General features: G+C 41.7%; 1 protein-coding gene across 4 annotated transcripts in view; it reads right to left on the bottom strand.

The window, feature by feature from the left end:
• The window catches only part of TEC (tec protein tyrosine kinase), a 123,311-nt gene that overhangs the window by 33,764 nt on the left and 71,057 nt on the right, over positions 1 to 18,490 (bottom strand). For all 4 annotated transcript variants that reach the window (XM_008521611.2, XM_070615012.1, XM_070615014.1 and 1 more), the window contains one exon: positions 859 to 963. In XM_008521611.2, the coding sequence (XP_008519833.1) occupies positions 859 to 963 (105 nt within the window). The remainder of the gene's footprint in view (positions 1 to 858; positions 964 to 18,490) is intronic.

The following is an 18,490-nucleotide window of genomic DNA, read 5'->3' as shown; positions in this document are numbered from 1 at the left end:
AAGTAATTATTATTAAAGTACAAATGAACCTAAAAATCAACTACCGCATGATCCAGCAGTCCCATTTCTGGGTCTCTATCCACAGGAAATGAAATCTGGATCTTGAAGAGATATCTGCCTGCCCCTGTTCCGTTCAGCATTATTTGCAATAGCCCAGATATGGAAACAACCTAAATGTTCATCAACAGATGAATGGATAAAGACAATGAGGTGTGTATATATACAATGGAATATTATTCATCTTTAAAAAAAAACCAGAAATCTTGCCATTCACAATAACATGGATGAACTCAGAGGACATTATGCTAAGTGAAATAAACCAGACACAGAAAGAGAAATACTGCATTATCTCACTTACATGTGGAATTTAAAATAGCCAAACTCATAGAAGCAGAAAGTAGAATGATGGTTGCCAGGGGCAGACAGGAGGAAGAAATGGGTGAGATGCTGGTCAAAGGGTACAAAGTTTCAGTTATACAAGATAAATGGGTTCTGGAGATCTGACGTACAGCAAGGTGACTGCAGCCAACAATACTGTACTGTATACTGGAAATCTGCTAAGAAGGTAGACCTTCTTAAGTGTTCTCACCACAAAAATAAAAATGGAAGAAAACGGTAACCAGGTGAAGTGATGGATATGTTAACTTGATTGTGGTGATCATTTCACAATGTATACATAGATCAAACCATCAGCTTGTACACCTTAAATATATACAATTCCTGTGTCAATTATACCTCAAGAAAGACGAAAAAAAATTTTAAATCAAACAACAAAGCAATGACAAGAAACTATGATGTCAAATAGTAAGCATGACTAAAAACCCACAGTTATACTGCTGCAAAAATATGCCAGCTCACCTGAAATGGATATTTATTTTGACAGGGAATGACACCGTCATCATTCTTCACTATTTCCACACACTTGATTTTTGAAACATCAATAAATCCCTTTCTGTATTTTTTCTGTTAAAAGAAAAAAGTGGGGGGAGGGAGAACCATTACAATCACAAGATATTAAAAAAATGTTATTAATAGTAATATTTGTTAATGAAATCCCCGATTCAAAATATTACTATTTCCGTAATAATTATCTAAATCATGGCTCCCTCTACTGTTAAAACTGTTCAAAATACTAACACTGTGAAGACAGTAATCAAACTAATTAAGTCCTTTAATTTCTAAAGATGTTCTGTTCCTTCCCCAAAAAACCTCTAGAACAGCAATGGATTCTCTTTTATTGTCACCTTCCCCATCACACATACGCCTTACCTTCTTCAACTTCTTGATGACAACCCCCCTGAAGAAAACATCAAAGTCCAAACCAAGCAAACTTCCACGTACTCCATCACAGCCACACACTCCAGCCGGTTACATCTTCCCCTCCAGCACACAGAACTCACGGCGTTCATACTGAAGCCTCCATTCACTCTCTCTTATCGAATGCTCTACTTTTCCTCCCTGTCGCCCTCCCTCCCTGCTCTCTGCAAATTCCCCTGCAGGAAGTAACCAATGACACATGAAGACACCCCTCCCCAAATCAGCCACACCCTCCAGCACAGTAATCTTACCTCTGAGAATTTCTCCCAGGGAAAAATCCAAAAGAATGCAAAGCAGTATGTGCAAAGATAATTTGATACACCATATCCATTAAAAAGTATTACAAACACAATGTAGAAATAAAAATGTTTACTGAATAATAGTAACTGATGCGTTCCACTCAAAAAGCTGTATAAAGGCTAAGGTTACATTTTTGAGGTGGGGTAGATATTTATATGATAAAGAGCAGAAGAGAAAGTAGAGAAATGAAGAATGTTCTAGTATTTGGGGTGACTCAGCCATTTCCTGGCCCTGGTCATTCAAAATTGCTTCATCTAATACTTTGAAATTCCCTTCTGGCCACAACCTTTGGGACCCCTACGCTGCTCCCAGGAACCTGCTCTGCATCTTCACTGTCACCATAAGACTTTCAGACCTGCCGACTCTCCCAGGCCGTCAGCTCCCACCTGATACCTGACTAGACTACTCTGGCTGTCATTTCACCAGTGCATCCTCTCTCTCTTCCACACACACTCACACACACACACACACACACACACACATCCCATACTCCCTTGACATGTTTGTGAGTCCCCAGTTCTATCCATACCTTCCCCTATTCCTGCACACCTGGCTGCAGAAGGTCACGAAACAATCCTGTCTATCTTCTCTGTGCTCAGCTAGGCCTTCACTGCTGCTCTCCTTCCTTCTGTGCTTTCATGGAGACCACCAGTCTCATCAGCTCTACAGTCCCTTCCCATTCCCCTGGTCCAGTGGACAAGGTCCTTCACTACTTTATGGAGAAGCAGCAGCCATCTCATGAACACACTCCCAACTTCTTCCTTCTGCAGGTCAAAAGCACCCTAAGTTTTACCCTTTTTCCTTCTCTTTCATCTTGTGTTGAAGAGAAAGTTAAAAGGACACAACAGTTAAGACATGGTAGCTGGCACTTAACAGACGTTATTTCATTTTATGCTCACAAAAGTCTCCCCACTTTACAGATGAGGCACTGCAGCCCAGACAAGTTAAATAATCTCCCCAAGGACCCCAACTGACCCCAAAGCCCACCAGACCCCGGGATGCCTCAGCTGCAAACAGGTGACAGAATTATTGAAGCCAAGTCCCCAAGGGGGCAACAAGGATTCTGAGCATGGACTGAGCTTCAGCCAGGACAGGAAAGGGGACATTCTCCGTAGTGGTGCTCTTCCAAGGCATTTACTTCTCTGCCTGTAGACACATTCAGGCCCCTCCCACCCAAACCAAGAACCCTTCTTGTGGCCCCGCGACTGCCCTAACTCTTCTCTTCCCTTCCTGAAAACGATTACACCTTCAGCCTTCATTTCCTTTCCACCCACTCCTTCTTAACCACTTGCAATCTGCCTCCCACCTCACCACAGCCTGCTAACGCCACTCTCAAAAACATCATCAGTGACCAAACCTGGTGGTCTTTGCTCAGTTTCCACCCGCTCAAACCTTTATGAGGCATTTGAGAGTGCCGACACTCTCTTTTCCCTTAGTGGTCTTGATTTTGGGTCATTCTGGTTTTCCTTGTCTCCCTTCCCCTCAGTTTCCCACTGGACAATACCTATAGTTTCACACAGGACTATATTCCTGAGCATACGGTCCAAATATTGTGCCATTTAATCTTCACAGCCACTCTGTGAGAGAAGTAGTATTAGACACATCTTCCACAAGGAAGAAACTAAAATTAAGTACCTTGCCCAAGTTTACCTGTGGGCGAGACATACACAGTAATTATTTATTATACAATGTAGTAAGTACTGTAATATAAAAAGATAGTAAGAGAACATAGAGGAACTAAGGCTTAAATGACAATTTCAGAAAAGAAATTCTGATATATGATAGGAAATGAACAGCACATGCAAAGAAAAACCTATTCCAGAATGACCTCAGTTGCCTCATCTGTAAACTGGGAATAATTATAGTATCTACTTCATAGATACTATTACCTAGTTATGAGAATTAAAATGAGAGTATTTGCAAAGTGCTTAGAAGAGTATCTGGCCTGTAGCATGATATCTCTGAGTGTTTGCTACATAAATAAATAAGTAACAAAAAAAGATCAGTGTGGCTGAAGCACAAAGTACATGAGGCAGGATGGAAAGACCAGCAGGGACCAGCTTGTGAAGAACCTGGTGCAAAGTGTTAAGAGGTCTGGTTAGACAGGGCCACCCACCCTGGTCCTGGAGCCTGCACCCTTAATGGGCAGACGAAATTGCCAGAGCATCATCCTCCTGTTAACAAGCCACACATGTTCCTTATAGAAACCTTATAAAATACTAACAGCACAAGGAGAATGAAATAACCCTTACTCCCCCAACCCTGAAGAAAATCACTGTTGACCTCACGGAGTTTTCAGACATTGCTCTCAGGGGTCATTTATCACCAGCCAGCTCACTTGGTCCTCAAGCAGCAAGTTATAGTCTGCTTCCAAGATGCCCACCACCTGCCCCTGCTATTAAAAGCAGCTGTTAGATCTGCATCAATCTATACAGGAAAATTCGGGATGACTTGTGTACTGGGTTGGCTTATGTCCCCTAAATTCATGTTCTGTATTATAGTCTATATTCATGTACTGTACTAATATTTGGGCTTATTAATCCAAATATCTTGCTCTGAAGTTTGCAAATAAAGGTTCAAATTGAAGTTGCTCATTCATTATTCTATCTATCCCATCACGGAACACTGATCAAACACCAAGCACAGAGCTACGTGCTAGAGCTTCAAAGTCACAGAAGGGGGTTGACGGTCTCCTCAAGAGGAGTTCCTAACACCAGGGTGGGGAAGGGGAAGAGGGGAATGATTCATAATCAAATAATGACGAAGTCAGTGAGCTCAAGGTGTGCTACAGAGTGGGGCAGTGGTTGGGCCAGGAGTCGGGCAAGTTTCAGGGAAGGTGACATTTTGATTGGGTTTTTACAACATAAGTAGGAATTCTTCTGTAGTGAAAGTGGAGATGAGAGTTCCAGGCAGCAAAAACAACAAAGCTCTGATTTAGGGAACAGAAAGAAATTCACTATGGCCAAAGCTCAGGGTGGTTCAGAGGAAGTGAAGGAAATGACTCAAAAGGTTATTTGAAACCGAATCAAGAAGATGCTTATATGCCAGACTTAGGAGTTTGGATTTATCCTGAGTGGTTTTAAGTGGGGAATGAGGAGGGCTGGGTTGAGGTGTGTTTTTGAAAAAACGATTATTGGGGCCGGCCCGGTGGTGCAGTGGTTAAGTGCGCACGTTCTGCTTCTCGGTGGCCCGGGGTTCGCCAGTTCAGATCCCGGGTGTGGACATGGCACCGCTTGGCAAGCCATGCTGTGGTAGGCGTCCCACGTATAAAGTAGAGGAAGATGGGCATGGATGTTAGCTCAGGGCCAGTCTTCCTCAGCAAAAAGAGGAGGATTGGCAGTAGTTAGCTCAGGGCTAATCTTCCTCAAAAAATAATAATTATTATTAATGGCAGTGTAACAAATGGGTGGAGACAGAGAGGCTGGCTGGGAGACTGCTGCAGCATTCAGGCGAGGGCTAATGGGGTTGTGAACCCAGTCAATGGCAGTAAGCAGGTGAGGAAAGCAGGGAGGTCAGAGTCTTAGGAGGCAGAGGCCACACAACTTTGGGAGCAGTGAGAAGTGGGGATTAAGAGAGGAGTCAGGGAGCCTGAGGCATTCTGAGTTAGAGCAACCGGTAGACACGGATACCATGAACAATAATAAACACAGAAGAGAATCAGGTTGGAGAAGGCAAGGTTGGGAACTGTTGTTTGAGTTGACCGTTGGACAACCAGGTGAAAATGTATGAAAAGAATTGAAAATATGGGGCTCAAACTCAGAAATGCTTAGCATTTTCTTTATAGATAAAGAGAATCCTTCTTTTCAAGACACATATATGGTATATTCAGTAGAGTCTTTTTCTAGCCACACCTGGGGGTAACCCTGGGAGGCAAAGCAGGGACAAGGAAGAAGAGGTTTGCAATGAGTGAGAGACTCATCAGAGGGAATCCAGAGAGTCACCGGAAGCACCAGATGCCCTCTTAACACCTGGTCTCTCAACACCTGGTCTGCACACTTTGCTTGTTTTTTCTCCATTTAGACTATTTAGAATTTCTTCAATAAGGAAATTACTTCGTGATTACTGAAGTATGCTATATATTATTGTCAATATTGTGGCCCAAGGAGAAATATCTAAAGTCATTACTTTTTTCATGCAAAGTTTCCCTTCTATTTCTATAGCCTTCGCCCTGCCCACTAGACTGAAAAATCACGATTAAGCTGAGACCTCCTCTTACTCATCTTTGAATCCTCCAGGTGCAGAAGACTGCCTGGCACTTAGTAGATGTTTATTAAAAAGTGTGCTGAGCCAGTCTGAAAAGAAGGATGAGTGACACTGTGTGTGTGCATGTGTAGGATATATACTTCTCTTCTCTTTCACATCCTCTGTATATTTCACAAAGCTTGAAAATGAGGTAATCCTGGCCACTTTACACATTTGTAAACCAGCATAAATGGGGAAACTAGACAGAGGGATGAAATAAAACTTGCTTAAAACCACACATCAACTGAGTGGAGAACTGGGAGTTAGACATAAGAGATCCTGTCCCACCTGCAACTAGGATATACAACTATCCACTGAGGGGGCTTCGGGGAGAAGAAGAAAACAAAAAAAAGAGATCCCGTCCCTCGGCAAGTCTTACAAGGTATGCTGTTTTTCTTTCATTGCCAGAATACTCAGTATTTTTAAAATATCAATATCAATCCTAATTTAATAAAATTAATTTTTTTAATGTATATAAATAACCAGGGTTGGCCCCATGTGAATCTGGGACATTTATCTTCAGGACACCCTCATATCCTCCTTCCACACCGTCCTCCCTAGGCATCCTGAGTCTCCATTACGCACAGTGAGAGACCTAAAAGAACTTCCCGCCAATATTCCAAACGGTCCCTCCCTTTCCCCCATCACAACTTTTGTGTGATGTGGCTATTCCCAGCTGCCTGCCTCAGAAGAATTTCACTGCAATGGGACCTCCGGTAGGTAGCACAAGCCTTGGAGACAGGCAGATCCTGATTCCAGCCTCTGTTTTGCCACTTAGAAGTCGGATGGCCTAGGGTAAGCTCTGTCTCCACTTAGTTCCCTTGTCTGTAGGAACAGGATACCACTACTCACTTTGCTAAGCTTTTAGCAGGAATAAAGATAATGTACATAGGTGCTTAGTACAGTGTCTGGCACATGGAAGTCACTCCCTAAATGGCAGCATTTACTATTAATTAGCTTTCACAGTAATCCTGGGAAGTTGTTAGGAAACTAAGCATCTGAGAAGGTATGAGATTGTCAGAGGCTGGGCCAGAACTGAACCCAGATCTCTCAAAAGATGAAAGCTTTTATCTGACACCAGGCCTCTCAAGCTTGAAATTTCTGACTCTTATTATAGAAAAGAAAATTATCTTACGTCAAAATCTAACAGTTATAGAGCACTCACGATGAGCCAGGCACTATGTTAACCTCTTCAATGGATAACTCAATGAATCCTCACAGCATTATAAAAACTGTCGTCACCCCATTTAACAGATGAAGACATCAAGACTTGGAGAGTATAATTAACCTGCCAAAAGTCACATAACAAAACAGGATTTGAACTCTGTCTGTCTAATTCCAATCCTGAGTGCCACATACACTTGAATAACTTGATATCATTTAACTAAGTACAAACAAACTAGGTGGAAATCTCTGCTCATAGCTGTTAACAACTATAAGACCAAAGCAGCTCACAAATTAGATCCAAATAAAGTTAGACAACAAATGAGATTTAAATTAACAACATTACTTGACTGTGATGGATGGGGCGTTTGCTGGAACAGAATCCCTCTCCCGAAGCCAGTTGTTTCTATATCCACATGCTCGCATTACTGTGTGCCACGTGACTCCGTCTTCCACCTCTTCTCTCACTTTCAACTATGGGCACCTCTGTTGGCACACACACTGCCATCCTATCATCAGCCTCCATTTGGCACCACTAAATTGTCTAGTGTTCACTCAGCCTCTGTTCTTTCTCAAGAGGCCACAACAATTAAAACAGATCATAAATACAAACCCAAAGATGGGCTCCTGGCATGACATGCTTAACGACAAGAGACCATGCAGAGAATACAGACAAAAAGCAAATATTTTATATGTATACATACAGACACACACATACCCTATATTGCTGGGGGGGGGGGGGGACGGTGCTATGAAATAGTGTCATCAAAGTAAGAACCCAGAATTTACAATTCTTAGAACTTGCAGTCTTCGGCAGACAGACAGCACCAAAACTTGCTGTTAACATTCAGTGTTCACTGCGTTCCATCATAACAATTCCTTCATTCAGCCTCATCTGTCAAATGTTGATTCCCGCTTCCTTCCACCATCGACAAGGCACAGACACCGAAGGGCCATGATGGAGATTAGAAAGCACACAATTTCTTGCCCTTAAGGAACTTAAAACCAGACATTTGCTAAAGGTTAGGAGGAACAATAATGTTTTGTTTTGTTTTGTTTTTAAAGATTGGCACCTGGGCTAACAACTGTTGCCAATCTTCCTTTTTTTTTCCCAAAGATTGGCACTTGTGCTAACAACTGTTGCCAATTTTTTTTTTTCTGCTTTATCTCCCCAAACACCTCCTGTACACAGTTGTATATCTTGGTTGCACATCCTTCTAGTTGTGGGATGTGGGACGCCGCCTCAACGTGGCCTGACGAGCGGTGCCACGTCCGTGCCCAGGATCCGAACCCCGGGCCGCCGCAGCAGAGCGCGCAAACTTAACCACTGGGCCACGGAGCCAGCCCCAACAATAATGTTTACAATGAAAGTTCAGATGGGTCAAAACTGAAAGGCTAAAGAGTTCCAGTCAACTCTCGAAAATGAAAGAAAGAAAATGACACAATTCTACTAAAAATCTCAAACGAGCCAAAAGGCCTATTCTATACACAGGAGCAGCTCTTTTCACCTTCAACTCAGAACAGAGTTAAAAGAATGGGCCTCAAGTGCTGTAGGACATGTTAATCAGGAGAAATAAGGAAACCTCAGGACTGATCTGGCATTTTTCTTGTGGCTACTGGGAATAATTTTGATGTAGATTTTTCTGGCATCAGGAGAAGCAGAATAAACAAAATTTAAAGTCATTTCCAACTTGGTGATTCTATGATAAAATGTTCCCTCTTTACTAAGGACTAAATTCTAGTGAAAAATTAAAGAAAAAAAAAAGAAAAACTTGACATGCTAATATTTTTTTCCTCCCTTTTAACCAGCTCATAATAATAACTGACATAGGTGCTGTACATTTTGTAAAGTGCTTTTACACTAAAAAAAAAAGCACTTTTAAATCAAGAAGCTAGTAGTTACATACATAAGCATGGTTTAATTCTGAAGATTATAGTGTTTAACATAATATCCAGGAAAAAAACAGAATGTTGAAAAAAATCTCTATAAATTATAAGGAATCTGAAAGCAGAAAATTCCAGTCCTGAAATCACAGAATAATTTTCACATAAGATTGTGCTGATGTAGGCAATTACAACGTTTCCGGAGATATTTTTTCACTATATTTAAAGCTAAAGATTTTTTTTCCTGAGTGGGCATTTCCCCTTTTTCTATGCTTCTATATTTTCCCAGCTCCCTTTTGTGGCCCAAGGGCACATCTAGAAACTATTACCAGGTGAATTTTATTACAGTTGAAAGCAAAACTTACTATAACACATGTGCTTTGAAATAAGTCTAAAAGTGATTTACCTAGTTTAACTCAAAATCAGTAAAAATTGGAATGACTTGTATAGAAATAAATGTATAGGGATCCTTTCATAAATTTTACGTAACAGACTTCTGAATTCAAGGAATTTTAGAATTAACAAATTTAATCCAAAGGTTATAAATCCCTTGGAGCAGAGACAATACCAGTGACCATGGATTGCCACATCTTCCTCCTCTTCCTGGGTGCCCAGCTGCACTGCATTTCCCATCTCCATGCATTTAGGTGAGGCCACATGACTGAGCTCTAGTCAAGGGAGTGCATGTGGAAGTGATGTAACACCACTTCCTGTCCTCCAAAACATGGACCAAAAGACAATGGACTGCTAACGGGTACAAGATTTTTTTGGGGGAGGTGATGAATATGCTCTAAAATTGACTGCAGTGATGGCTGCACAACTCTGTGAACATACTAAAAACCAGTGACTTGCACAATTTAAATGGATGAATTGTATGGTATGGGAATTAGATCTCAATAAAGCTGTTTTTAAAAACCAATAAACAAACATAAAAGACAATGAAGCTATTAGATGGAAGGAGCCTGGATCCCTGAGTCACCATGTGGACAGTAGTTATACATAATATGAGCAGGAAATAAACTTCCTATTGTGTTCAGGCATTGGGTTTTCGGGGACTTTATGTTAAAGCAGTTAGCTACCTTGAGTAATACATTCTTGAACAAGAAGACCCCCCATCTTAGCTACTCAATACTTCAGATTCCTTATATATAAAGGGCACACACTGAACTAAATCAGTATTTCCCAAATTATGCTACAGTGGTATCTGAGGTGGTTTTAGGGGGAACTCGGACAAACATTTGTTTTTATTGTATTTAGTTTTATAGTTACCTTGTAGTAATGGTTTTCTATTTACTGATACAGTTTCCTTTCAACATAAGTGTATTTAAGGGAAAAAATGTGAAGTTAAGGGAAAGCACAGTACTTTACAGATGGTACATATATGTGTCACGATCATGTAAGCAGTATACAGAATGGCCAAAGGGTGGACAAGACTGGGTTATATTCTCTCTGTTTATTTCAAATTCTAACACTCCTTGATTTTTGTTATTGTGTACCTGTCACTGTATTCCCCCACCACCTGGCCTGCCTGGCACAGCTCCCACTACGTGAGTCAGGTGTACAGCGGGGTTATTGACTTGTGTGTGTGACAAGATTCCATGCACAGGTATGCATGCAGCTAAAGCCCCATGAATGTGACCCATGAGGATTCTCAGCCACCTCTCCTCAGAGACCAGCATTCCTGCACAAATTCCACAAGCCTACTTGTTCCCACCCCAACGAAGTTTCCGATTCCTTACTGATAAGAAGACACAGAAAATGCAGAAACAGAGAATGGATTTTTGTGGCAACATTTGGCTTCTGGGGCACAGCTTCCACCTGGACATATTTCCTGCCTAGACTGATACACAGGGAAACATTTTACTTGGAAACAAGAGCTTATATAAAACTCCGGGTTGGGCTTGAGCTCTGAATCTGCAGCATAGGTACAAAACGATTAGATTCCCTGGGGTGAACTTAAATATATTAAATCAGAGTGTCTGAGTTAACCCGTATTTGAATAATAAACATAATACGCAACCTTAATTGGCACTGTGTGCCAGGTACTACCTCATGGAGTTACACAAATTAGCTCATTTAAGCATTCCTATAACCACCCCACCTCTGCAAAAATGCCAAGAGCAAAAACACCTGTGGGAAATCACGGACTGGGTCACAGTGGCAGAGAAGGCTCCCACATGGCAGATCTGTGAGGGAGGACAGCCCCTGACCAGTATCTAGTATGCAAAACGCCCACCATATGCTTACACACTGAGCTAGACATCATGGAAAGTCAGGGTGCTTACCACCATGACATACTTTAATATTTAGGTCTGCAAGCACGACACCATGGAAATACTTCATTCTCTTAGTAACTTCCTGTGATTAAAGTATATATGCAAATATCTGGAGCCTTGTTTCATATGGTCTGAAACGTAGGTGAGTGTTTCATAACCACGAATTGTCCAGTTTTTAAAACATAATTCTGTTAATTGCTACACCGAAACACTAAGCTGTCATGAAGCCAACTTTTAAAGAAATAGAAGCCCACAAAGATGCCTTGTACACTAGATTCTGACTAATTTGTCACCCTCAGATTTAAAAAGCCCACATACTTCCAAATGTTTGTAAAATGTTCTCCCCAGGTTCATGTGGAATCTTACTGAGAGAGAAATTCCTCTGTAACTCCAGGATTTCAGGCTAGTGGGATGTCAGAAGCCTCTTTAGCAAGAACTAAAAAAATAAGGGATATACCCTCCTACCTGCAAAGACCTTATAATCTAGGTGGGACATAAGACATGCACATCATTTTGATGCCTTAACAGGCCTAATGAGGTTTCCCAGCCAAGAGTTATTTAAAATTGCAGGCAAGAAATAGAAGAGAAATCACAGACAAAGCATTATCTGTGGGTCTGCTGGATCTGCAGAGGGCCAAACAGCCACAAGTCCAAGAGACAACGGGGTGGTTCCATTGGTAAAGAAAAAAGGGACTGGACATTTCTGTCTACCTGCGAACTCTCCCTGACAGGTGACTGGAAACAGAGTGGCCAATGCAAGCGATGGGAAGAGGACAAAAGTTTGCTTTAAATATAAAGTCAGGGGTTATTAGGAAAGCAACTTGTCAAGTTGATTAACTTTTAGGGAAATCTGTGTGAATAATGTACAGAGCAATTGGCGATACTGCTAGAATCTCTTTGCCTACATGGACTTTTTTTTAAACTTATTGAACATGCCACAGTTATTCTGAGTATTGTTTCAATGTTTGAACATAGCAGAGTCAATGTGTCCTAATGGTTGAGAGAACAGCTTCAGTGTCAGGCAGACCTGCGTTTAAATGCCAACTCTGTGGCCCCATGCAAATTAATTAACCTCTGTTGGTCTCTATTTCCTCCCTCATCTGTAAAATGGGGATATGAAAATAACCTATGCCCTAGATTATTAAGAGGATTAATTGTCATACAATCATAGAGTACTCAGTACATATCTGGCCCATTGGAATCACTAATATAAGTTTTTTAGTGTAACTGTCTTTCTCTTTAAATTTAAGATTTCTAAAATTTTTCAGCATTTAAACTCTTTTTTTCCCATAAATAGATCCTTAATTTTTTTCCACACTATATCCTCCAACTTTGTTACAGAATTCAACAAGAAAAAGGATTTAACAGAGAGATCTTTTAACTATTTTACTGGCTTTTACACTGTTTCTTTAGGTAACAAACCAGTATTTCCTTACTTTCTCCTTAGAGGAATTCAGTAAATACTCCGGGAACTCAAAAAATACAGGAGTAGGCAATTAAGCTTGACTTTAGTGCACAAAATATCATAGAACAAACTAGAGAAAAAGGACAATAGCAGAACCACTCTCTCTTGAAACAAAATAATATTTTCAAGACCTATTTTTAAAAGTAATTTAGTCTTATCTATCAATTACCATAGAAGCAGAGGAAAAGGACCGCAACTTCTTAGGACAATATTTCCTGTGCATCTACTATATGCTAGATAATGTGCTAAGCATAAAAAATGTGAAGATTAAAAAATATGGCCACTGTATTTACCCAAGAGAAATAAAGGCACCTGACCACACAAAGACTTGTACAAGAATTTCCATTGCAGCTTTATCTGTAATAGCTAAAAACGGGAAACAACCCAAATGTCTATCAACAGGTGAACGTTTAAACAAATTGTGGTATATCCATACAATGAATACTTCACAGTAATAAAAAGAAAGGCAATATTGATAGAACAAAATGGATGTATTTCAAAATAATATGTTCGATGAAAGAAGCTAGTCTAAAACGAGAACATGCTGCATGAGTTTGTTTTTTCTAGAATTCTAATACACACAAACTAATTTCTAACATCAAAAATCATATCAGTGATTACCTAGGGATGGTGGGAATGAAAGGGGAGGTTATGAATCACAAAAGGGAAGGAGGAAATTTAGGGGGTGACGAATATGTTCATTATTTTTATGGTAGTGATGGTTCACAGCTGTCAAAACTCATCAAATAATAAAATTTAAATATATGCAATTTATTGTGCATTGCTTATACCTCAATAAAGCTGAAAAAAAAATATGGCCCCAGGCATGAGGGATCTTGAAGTTTGAGAACACTTGGAAACCAGGAAATTCTTTGCTAATTATTTAGTGTTCTAAATCACAGACTTAAAAAAAGAAAAACCAACAAAAGAGAAAAATAGGTACAAAGATTAAGCAAAATAAGTTCAGTTTTATACTAGGCCAGTTTATAGTAGATAGTCAGTCAACTCTCATTTAAATGAAGGCTCTGCCTTAGTACTTATTCCAGTTTAGAAAGAACTCGTCCATCCATCTAATTCATCAGTACTAAATGAATTTCTAGTTAAGAAATAAATAAATTGAACACCTTCCCCCCAAACGGGTGCCTGGTCCTACCCTCCTCTTTCTTCCCCTCTCCTCACCCGCTTCTTTGACGCAGGCTGATGAAGGTCACCAACTGGAAGCTCAGTGAAGACATTCACACTGCCCCCCCAGCACCTGCAACAGTGCCTGGCATGTGAGAGCCTGGCATCTGGCAGGTGCCCAGTGCCTTGGTTGAATAGGTCAGTGAATGAGCAAGGACATGAATGAATAGGAGGGGCTCCAGCTTAGTGGAGTGGAGGCCCTTCTCAGGTTTAATTTCACAATATCCAGTGAGAGCCACCACTGGACTATACTGTTTCAGAGAAGAGTTTCAGCTGTTTTTATTTTTGCCGCTGCTCTCTCAGACGTTTCCCATACCAGGGGGGCACAGGCGTGCCAAGAATCACCAGGACTTAAGAGGCCCTGCCTCTCTGCCCCCCGGTCTATGGAAGTGCACTGCTGCATGTGTGGTACCCAGTTAACAGGGTAACCATCCTGCTATAATCCTTAAAGATGCTCATCACTCCTGTCAAGGGACGCCCTCCTCAACGCCTGCCTCAAGAGGGGGCAATCACGGGATATGTCGCTGCGAATCTCTTTGCTTTTTTTTAAGCAGTAAAAGAGAAGGAAGGCCCTTTAACCCAGGTTGCAGTTCTGGGGTTTCTATGGTTAACACTGACTAGTAGCACTTTGCTTCTGCACCAGGGATTCTGTGTGCCTGTGTGTATGGGGGTGGGGGTGCGGTGTGTGTGTTCTGAGGCTCTCCAGAGGACACTTCATGGGTTCCTGGTGTGTTTTTTTTAATGACACTTCATATCTTTATGAACGTGGAAATACCTAGAATCACATGAACACGATGTCTTATCAAGAGGAACTTGGGGGAGGTAAGTCTTCTGAGTTTTGGGTGTGTGAGGGTTACAGACAGCAAACAGGGCAAGACAGAAAATGCAATTTCCGGGATAGGAGGTGGGTAGCAGTGGCTACCAGTAAGGCAAACGCACAAGGGCACACTCTGTGGCTTTTGCATGTGGTATGAACCTGCAACCACAGCACAAGTAGGGGCACAATTCCCACCCCCACCCTCAATATCCCCACCATGGCCGAATGGATTGATGAAGTGATAATCCAGAGAAGTGACAGCCCTGGGAGTGGTAAGCCGCTATGGCAACCACCCCACAGCCTCACCCCATGAGGCTGACTGGTGAGTTACAGGCAGGACTGGGTTTCTGGACAGGCGAAAAGTGGGGAGGCTCCTTACTTCCACACTGCCCACACCAGACCAGTGCCTCCACTAAGAAAGACCACTGTCTCCGCTAATCTGATGTTCATGGAGGGCAAAGATGCAGGCATAAAGTATGAGCTGGAGCCATGGTTGACTTGAAATTGAACCAAACTTTGCTAGGGGACTGCAAAAGCAGAGCATTAACCTGGTCTCTAAATAAGCCTCTCCTGGACCATTTATAATATCGCTCTAGTTCTCCCCAGTGTTAAAGAAATCACACCGCAGTTTGTTTTCTAAATACCTTTAAAATATTAAACTGCATATGCTGGCAGCTTCCCTATACTGCTTGCTGCCCCTGAGAGAGCAACATCCCCTCCTTTTTTTTTTCAATAAAGATAATCAGCTGTACTGGGAAAAGTTCCTCCCTTTTTCTTCCAGGGGGGCCAAGAGGGCAGGAGGTGGAGTGAGAGTGAGGGGGAGAGGGCGGAGGTGGACATGGGGAGAAGGAATCCCTATGAGAACACTGGCAAGAGAGAGAAAATGCGTATCTCAGATCCAGGTCTCTAGTAAAGGAGATGACTACCCATCAATTCTCCTCCCAGTAAGATATTCACAGAGAAATATACAGACTTGCCCAGTTCCGTAAGTTTCTGTGGGCCTCATGGGTGTCAATCACCGCTTTTACTATGGTTTCTATATGAATATTCACTGTGTGTTACAATTAATCAATTGACAGAAAACTTTTGTAGCACAACTTCTCAATTGAGAACATTCTATACATAAAATCATTTTTAAAACAATTTCTTCCCCTGGCTGGGTATGCTTGACGACATCAAGGAAGTTCTGCTGACATATTTTGAGGTGTGCTGACAGCAGTAAGGTTCTACTTAAGATGGAGGGACTCCTTGCCTTTTGGAGGTGGACAGTGAAGCATCTGTGGAAGAAATGACGTGACTTCTACAAGATAACGGGAGTGAGGGATTTGCTACAAGTAATGGAGGGGGAGGGAATTGTGACTCAGGGTTATTTGGCTGGGTGCTGGGTGTATGGGGGTCACTGAACTACTCTGTCTACTCTTGAGTATGTCTGAAACTTTCCATAATAAGAGTCTAAAAAATACCTCTGTCCATTACATTTTTTAAAATCCTGATGAAAGTCATAGTTGGATCTACTTACAAAAATTTTTTGTGAGAATATAGAAAGGGTCCATTATAAACTGGTAAAAAGTAGAGATGGGCACATTACTTAATTGCTGCTGATGAAGCATCAGCTATCCTTGTGGTAACATACACTGGATTCAGAAGAGGAAACAACAATTCCTGATATTTACACAATCCTTCTTGGAGCTCATGTTTCCACAGCTCCTTGCATCCATCAATCTCAAAGTGCCTGGTAATTCATTACAGAACTACTGACACTGCTGAAGTAATGAGCTACTTAGCATCTGCGTTTTACAGTTAGGTAAACAGGGCACTAAGGTTAAACAAATGGACCACGGGCAAATGAAGAGGACACAGAACTCTGGGCTACATTGCTCTGCTCTTTATTGGCCATCACAGCGAGGGCCATATTTAAACTAGTCAGCCCCTCTTAGTTTGCTATTGGTATTTAATTAACTCTCAAATACTCTAGGAAAACTTAATCCAAGTTGCAGAATATATGGACAATCCAAGAGACGCCCCCAATGCAAAATACAAGACCCCCACGGCCCAACAGCCAGGCCACTCATTGTGAGCCCACCAGCACCCGCGATGGGGGCATTATTTGTTTGATTTTCTATTCCTTACCCCGTCACCTCCCTTCCTGGGGTGCAGAGGTACCACGTCACACCACCTTGACAGCAACCAGCCTCGGAAGACTTTCGAGGAACTTGTAGAAGTTACTGTGGTAACTCCAGTGAGTATATCTGAAACCTCCATACTACCAAGCACGGGCTTTTAAGTGGATTCAGAAAGAGAAGTCGCCTTTCTCCTCAATTCTCTAAGGTAATATTAGGTCAAACTATAACAAATTGCCATTTTCGTAAATCAAAGATGATCAAATATTGATAATTTCAGATGGCTCAATTTAGTACATTTAGGGTATTTGGTCCTAGTCACACACTTCACATTCGGAATCAGAAGCAGCCTTTTTTCTAACTTCTACAAATCATAAATGCAGTTGTTACTTGCAAGACTCCTGTTGGACAGCTGACGCCCATAGTGGACGGAACGACTCACCATCAGTACCCAGCACAGTCAGAACTCAATCGAGATTTGGTGTGGACAAGCCAGGAAAATGCTGGAATCTGAATTAAATTTAACTTAGCCAAATTAAAACGTCAGACAGTTAACCCAGAATAATAGCAATTATTTTAAATCATACACTATCTCAGTTGCCGAATTAATAGTCGTTTCACTGTGGCATGTTTCGTGGATATCATGATTGTGAACTTCAGAATTTGTAAACTTTCCATTCCTACTTAGGAAAGGGCGCAGGTCACACTGAATAGTTCATGCCCCCAAATTAAAAAGCCTTACACCCCACAGACAGGATAGTAAACGACATCAGCAGTTAACTCAAATGCCCTCACACCTTTCTCTTATCTCTCCTACTCAGCTCTTCAGTCACAATGTATGGAGCATCTGCTCTTGTCCTCAGGAATTTGCAACTGACTGGGAAGAGGTGATTACCCATAAGGTAGGATGGAAAGTTCTTTATTGAACAGAATCCAGTGAGACACAAAGGAAGAGGAGGTTATTTCTTCCAGAAGAGTCAAAGAAGGCTACACCAAGGAGGTGCCTCTGAGCTGAGCCTTGAATCACGAATGAGGGATTTCCCAGCAAAGCACAGGGAAAAGAGTATTACAAAGTGACAAATAAAAATGGCAAGTAATAGGATATATTGGAATATATGAGGAAGCCATTTGGTGTAAACCTAATTTGGCCTGACCTTGTCTTTCCAAAAGGGCCTGACCGTGGCCGTTGAGCATGCATTGTATATCTGCTTTAGAGATTCCCTATGGTAAGAGCAAAAGGGCCTTGAGATAAAGGTGCAACTTCCCTCCCCCTCCCAACGTTGGCATCTCCTTAAGGATTAAGTATCTTTCCTTAGGCTAGAAACCGATTGCTGCGACACCTGTGACCACCCAGCCTGAGACAATAGACTTGCCTCCTGCTACGCCCACCAAGATAGCAGACCCACTACCTGCTGTGTCCATCAAGTGCTGTGCAGACAGGGCAATCTTGTGACTATTGCGGGAGGGACATTTCAATCATATGTGAAACACCCTCTTTGAGGGTATATAACCACCCTGTGTACCCTCACTTCTTTGGAGTGCTCTGTTCCTTTGTGGAAAGACTCTCCCGGGTTATAATCCTAAGATTTAAGCTCAGAATAAACTCACCCAAATTTTCATTTATAGATTGGTTGTGGATTATTTTCATCGACAAAAGAAAACATCACAAGCAAAGGGCGGCAGAGACAAAAAGCACGGCAAGTCTGGGGACTGCAAGCATGTC

The sequence above is a fragment of the Equus przewalskii genome, chromosome 3 (assembly GCF_037783145.1).
Source record: "Equus przewalskii isolate Varuska chromosome 3, EquPr2, whole genome shotgun sequence".
NCBI classification, from domain to species: Eukaryota; Metazoa; Chordata; class Mammalia; order Perissodactyla; family Equidae; genus Equus; species Equus przewalskii.
Note: the sequence above shows the minus strand (reverse complement) of the source record. Positions and strands in the feature narration are given on the sequence as shown.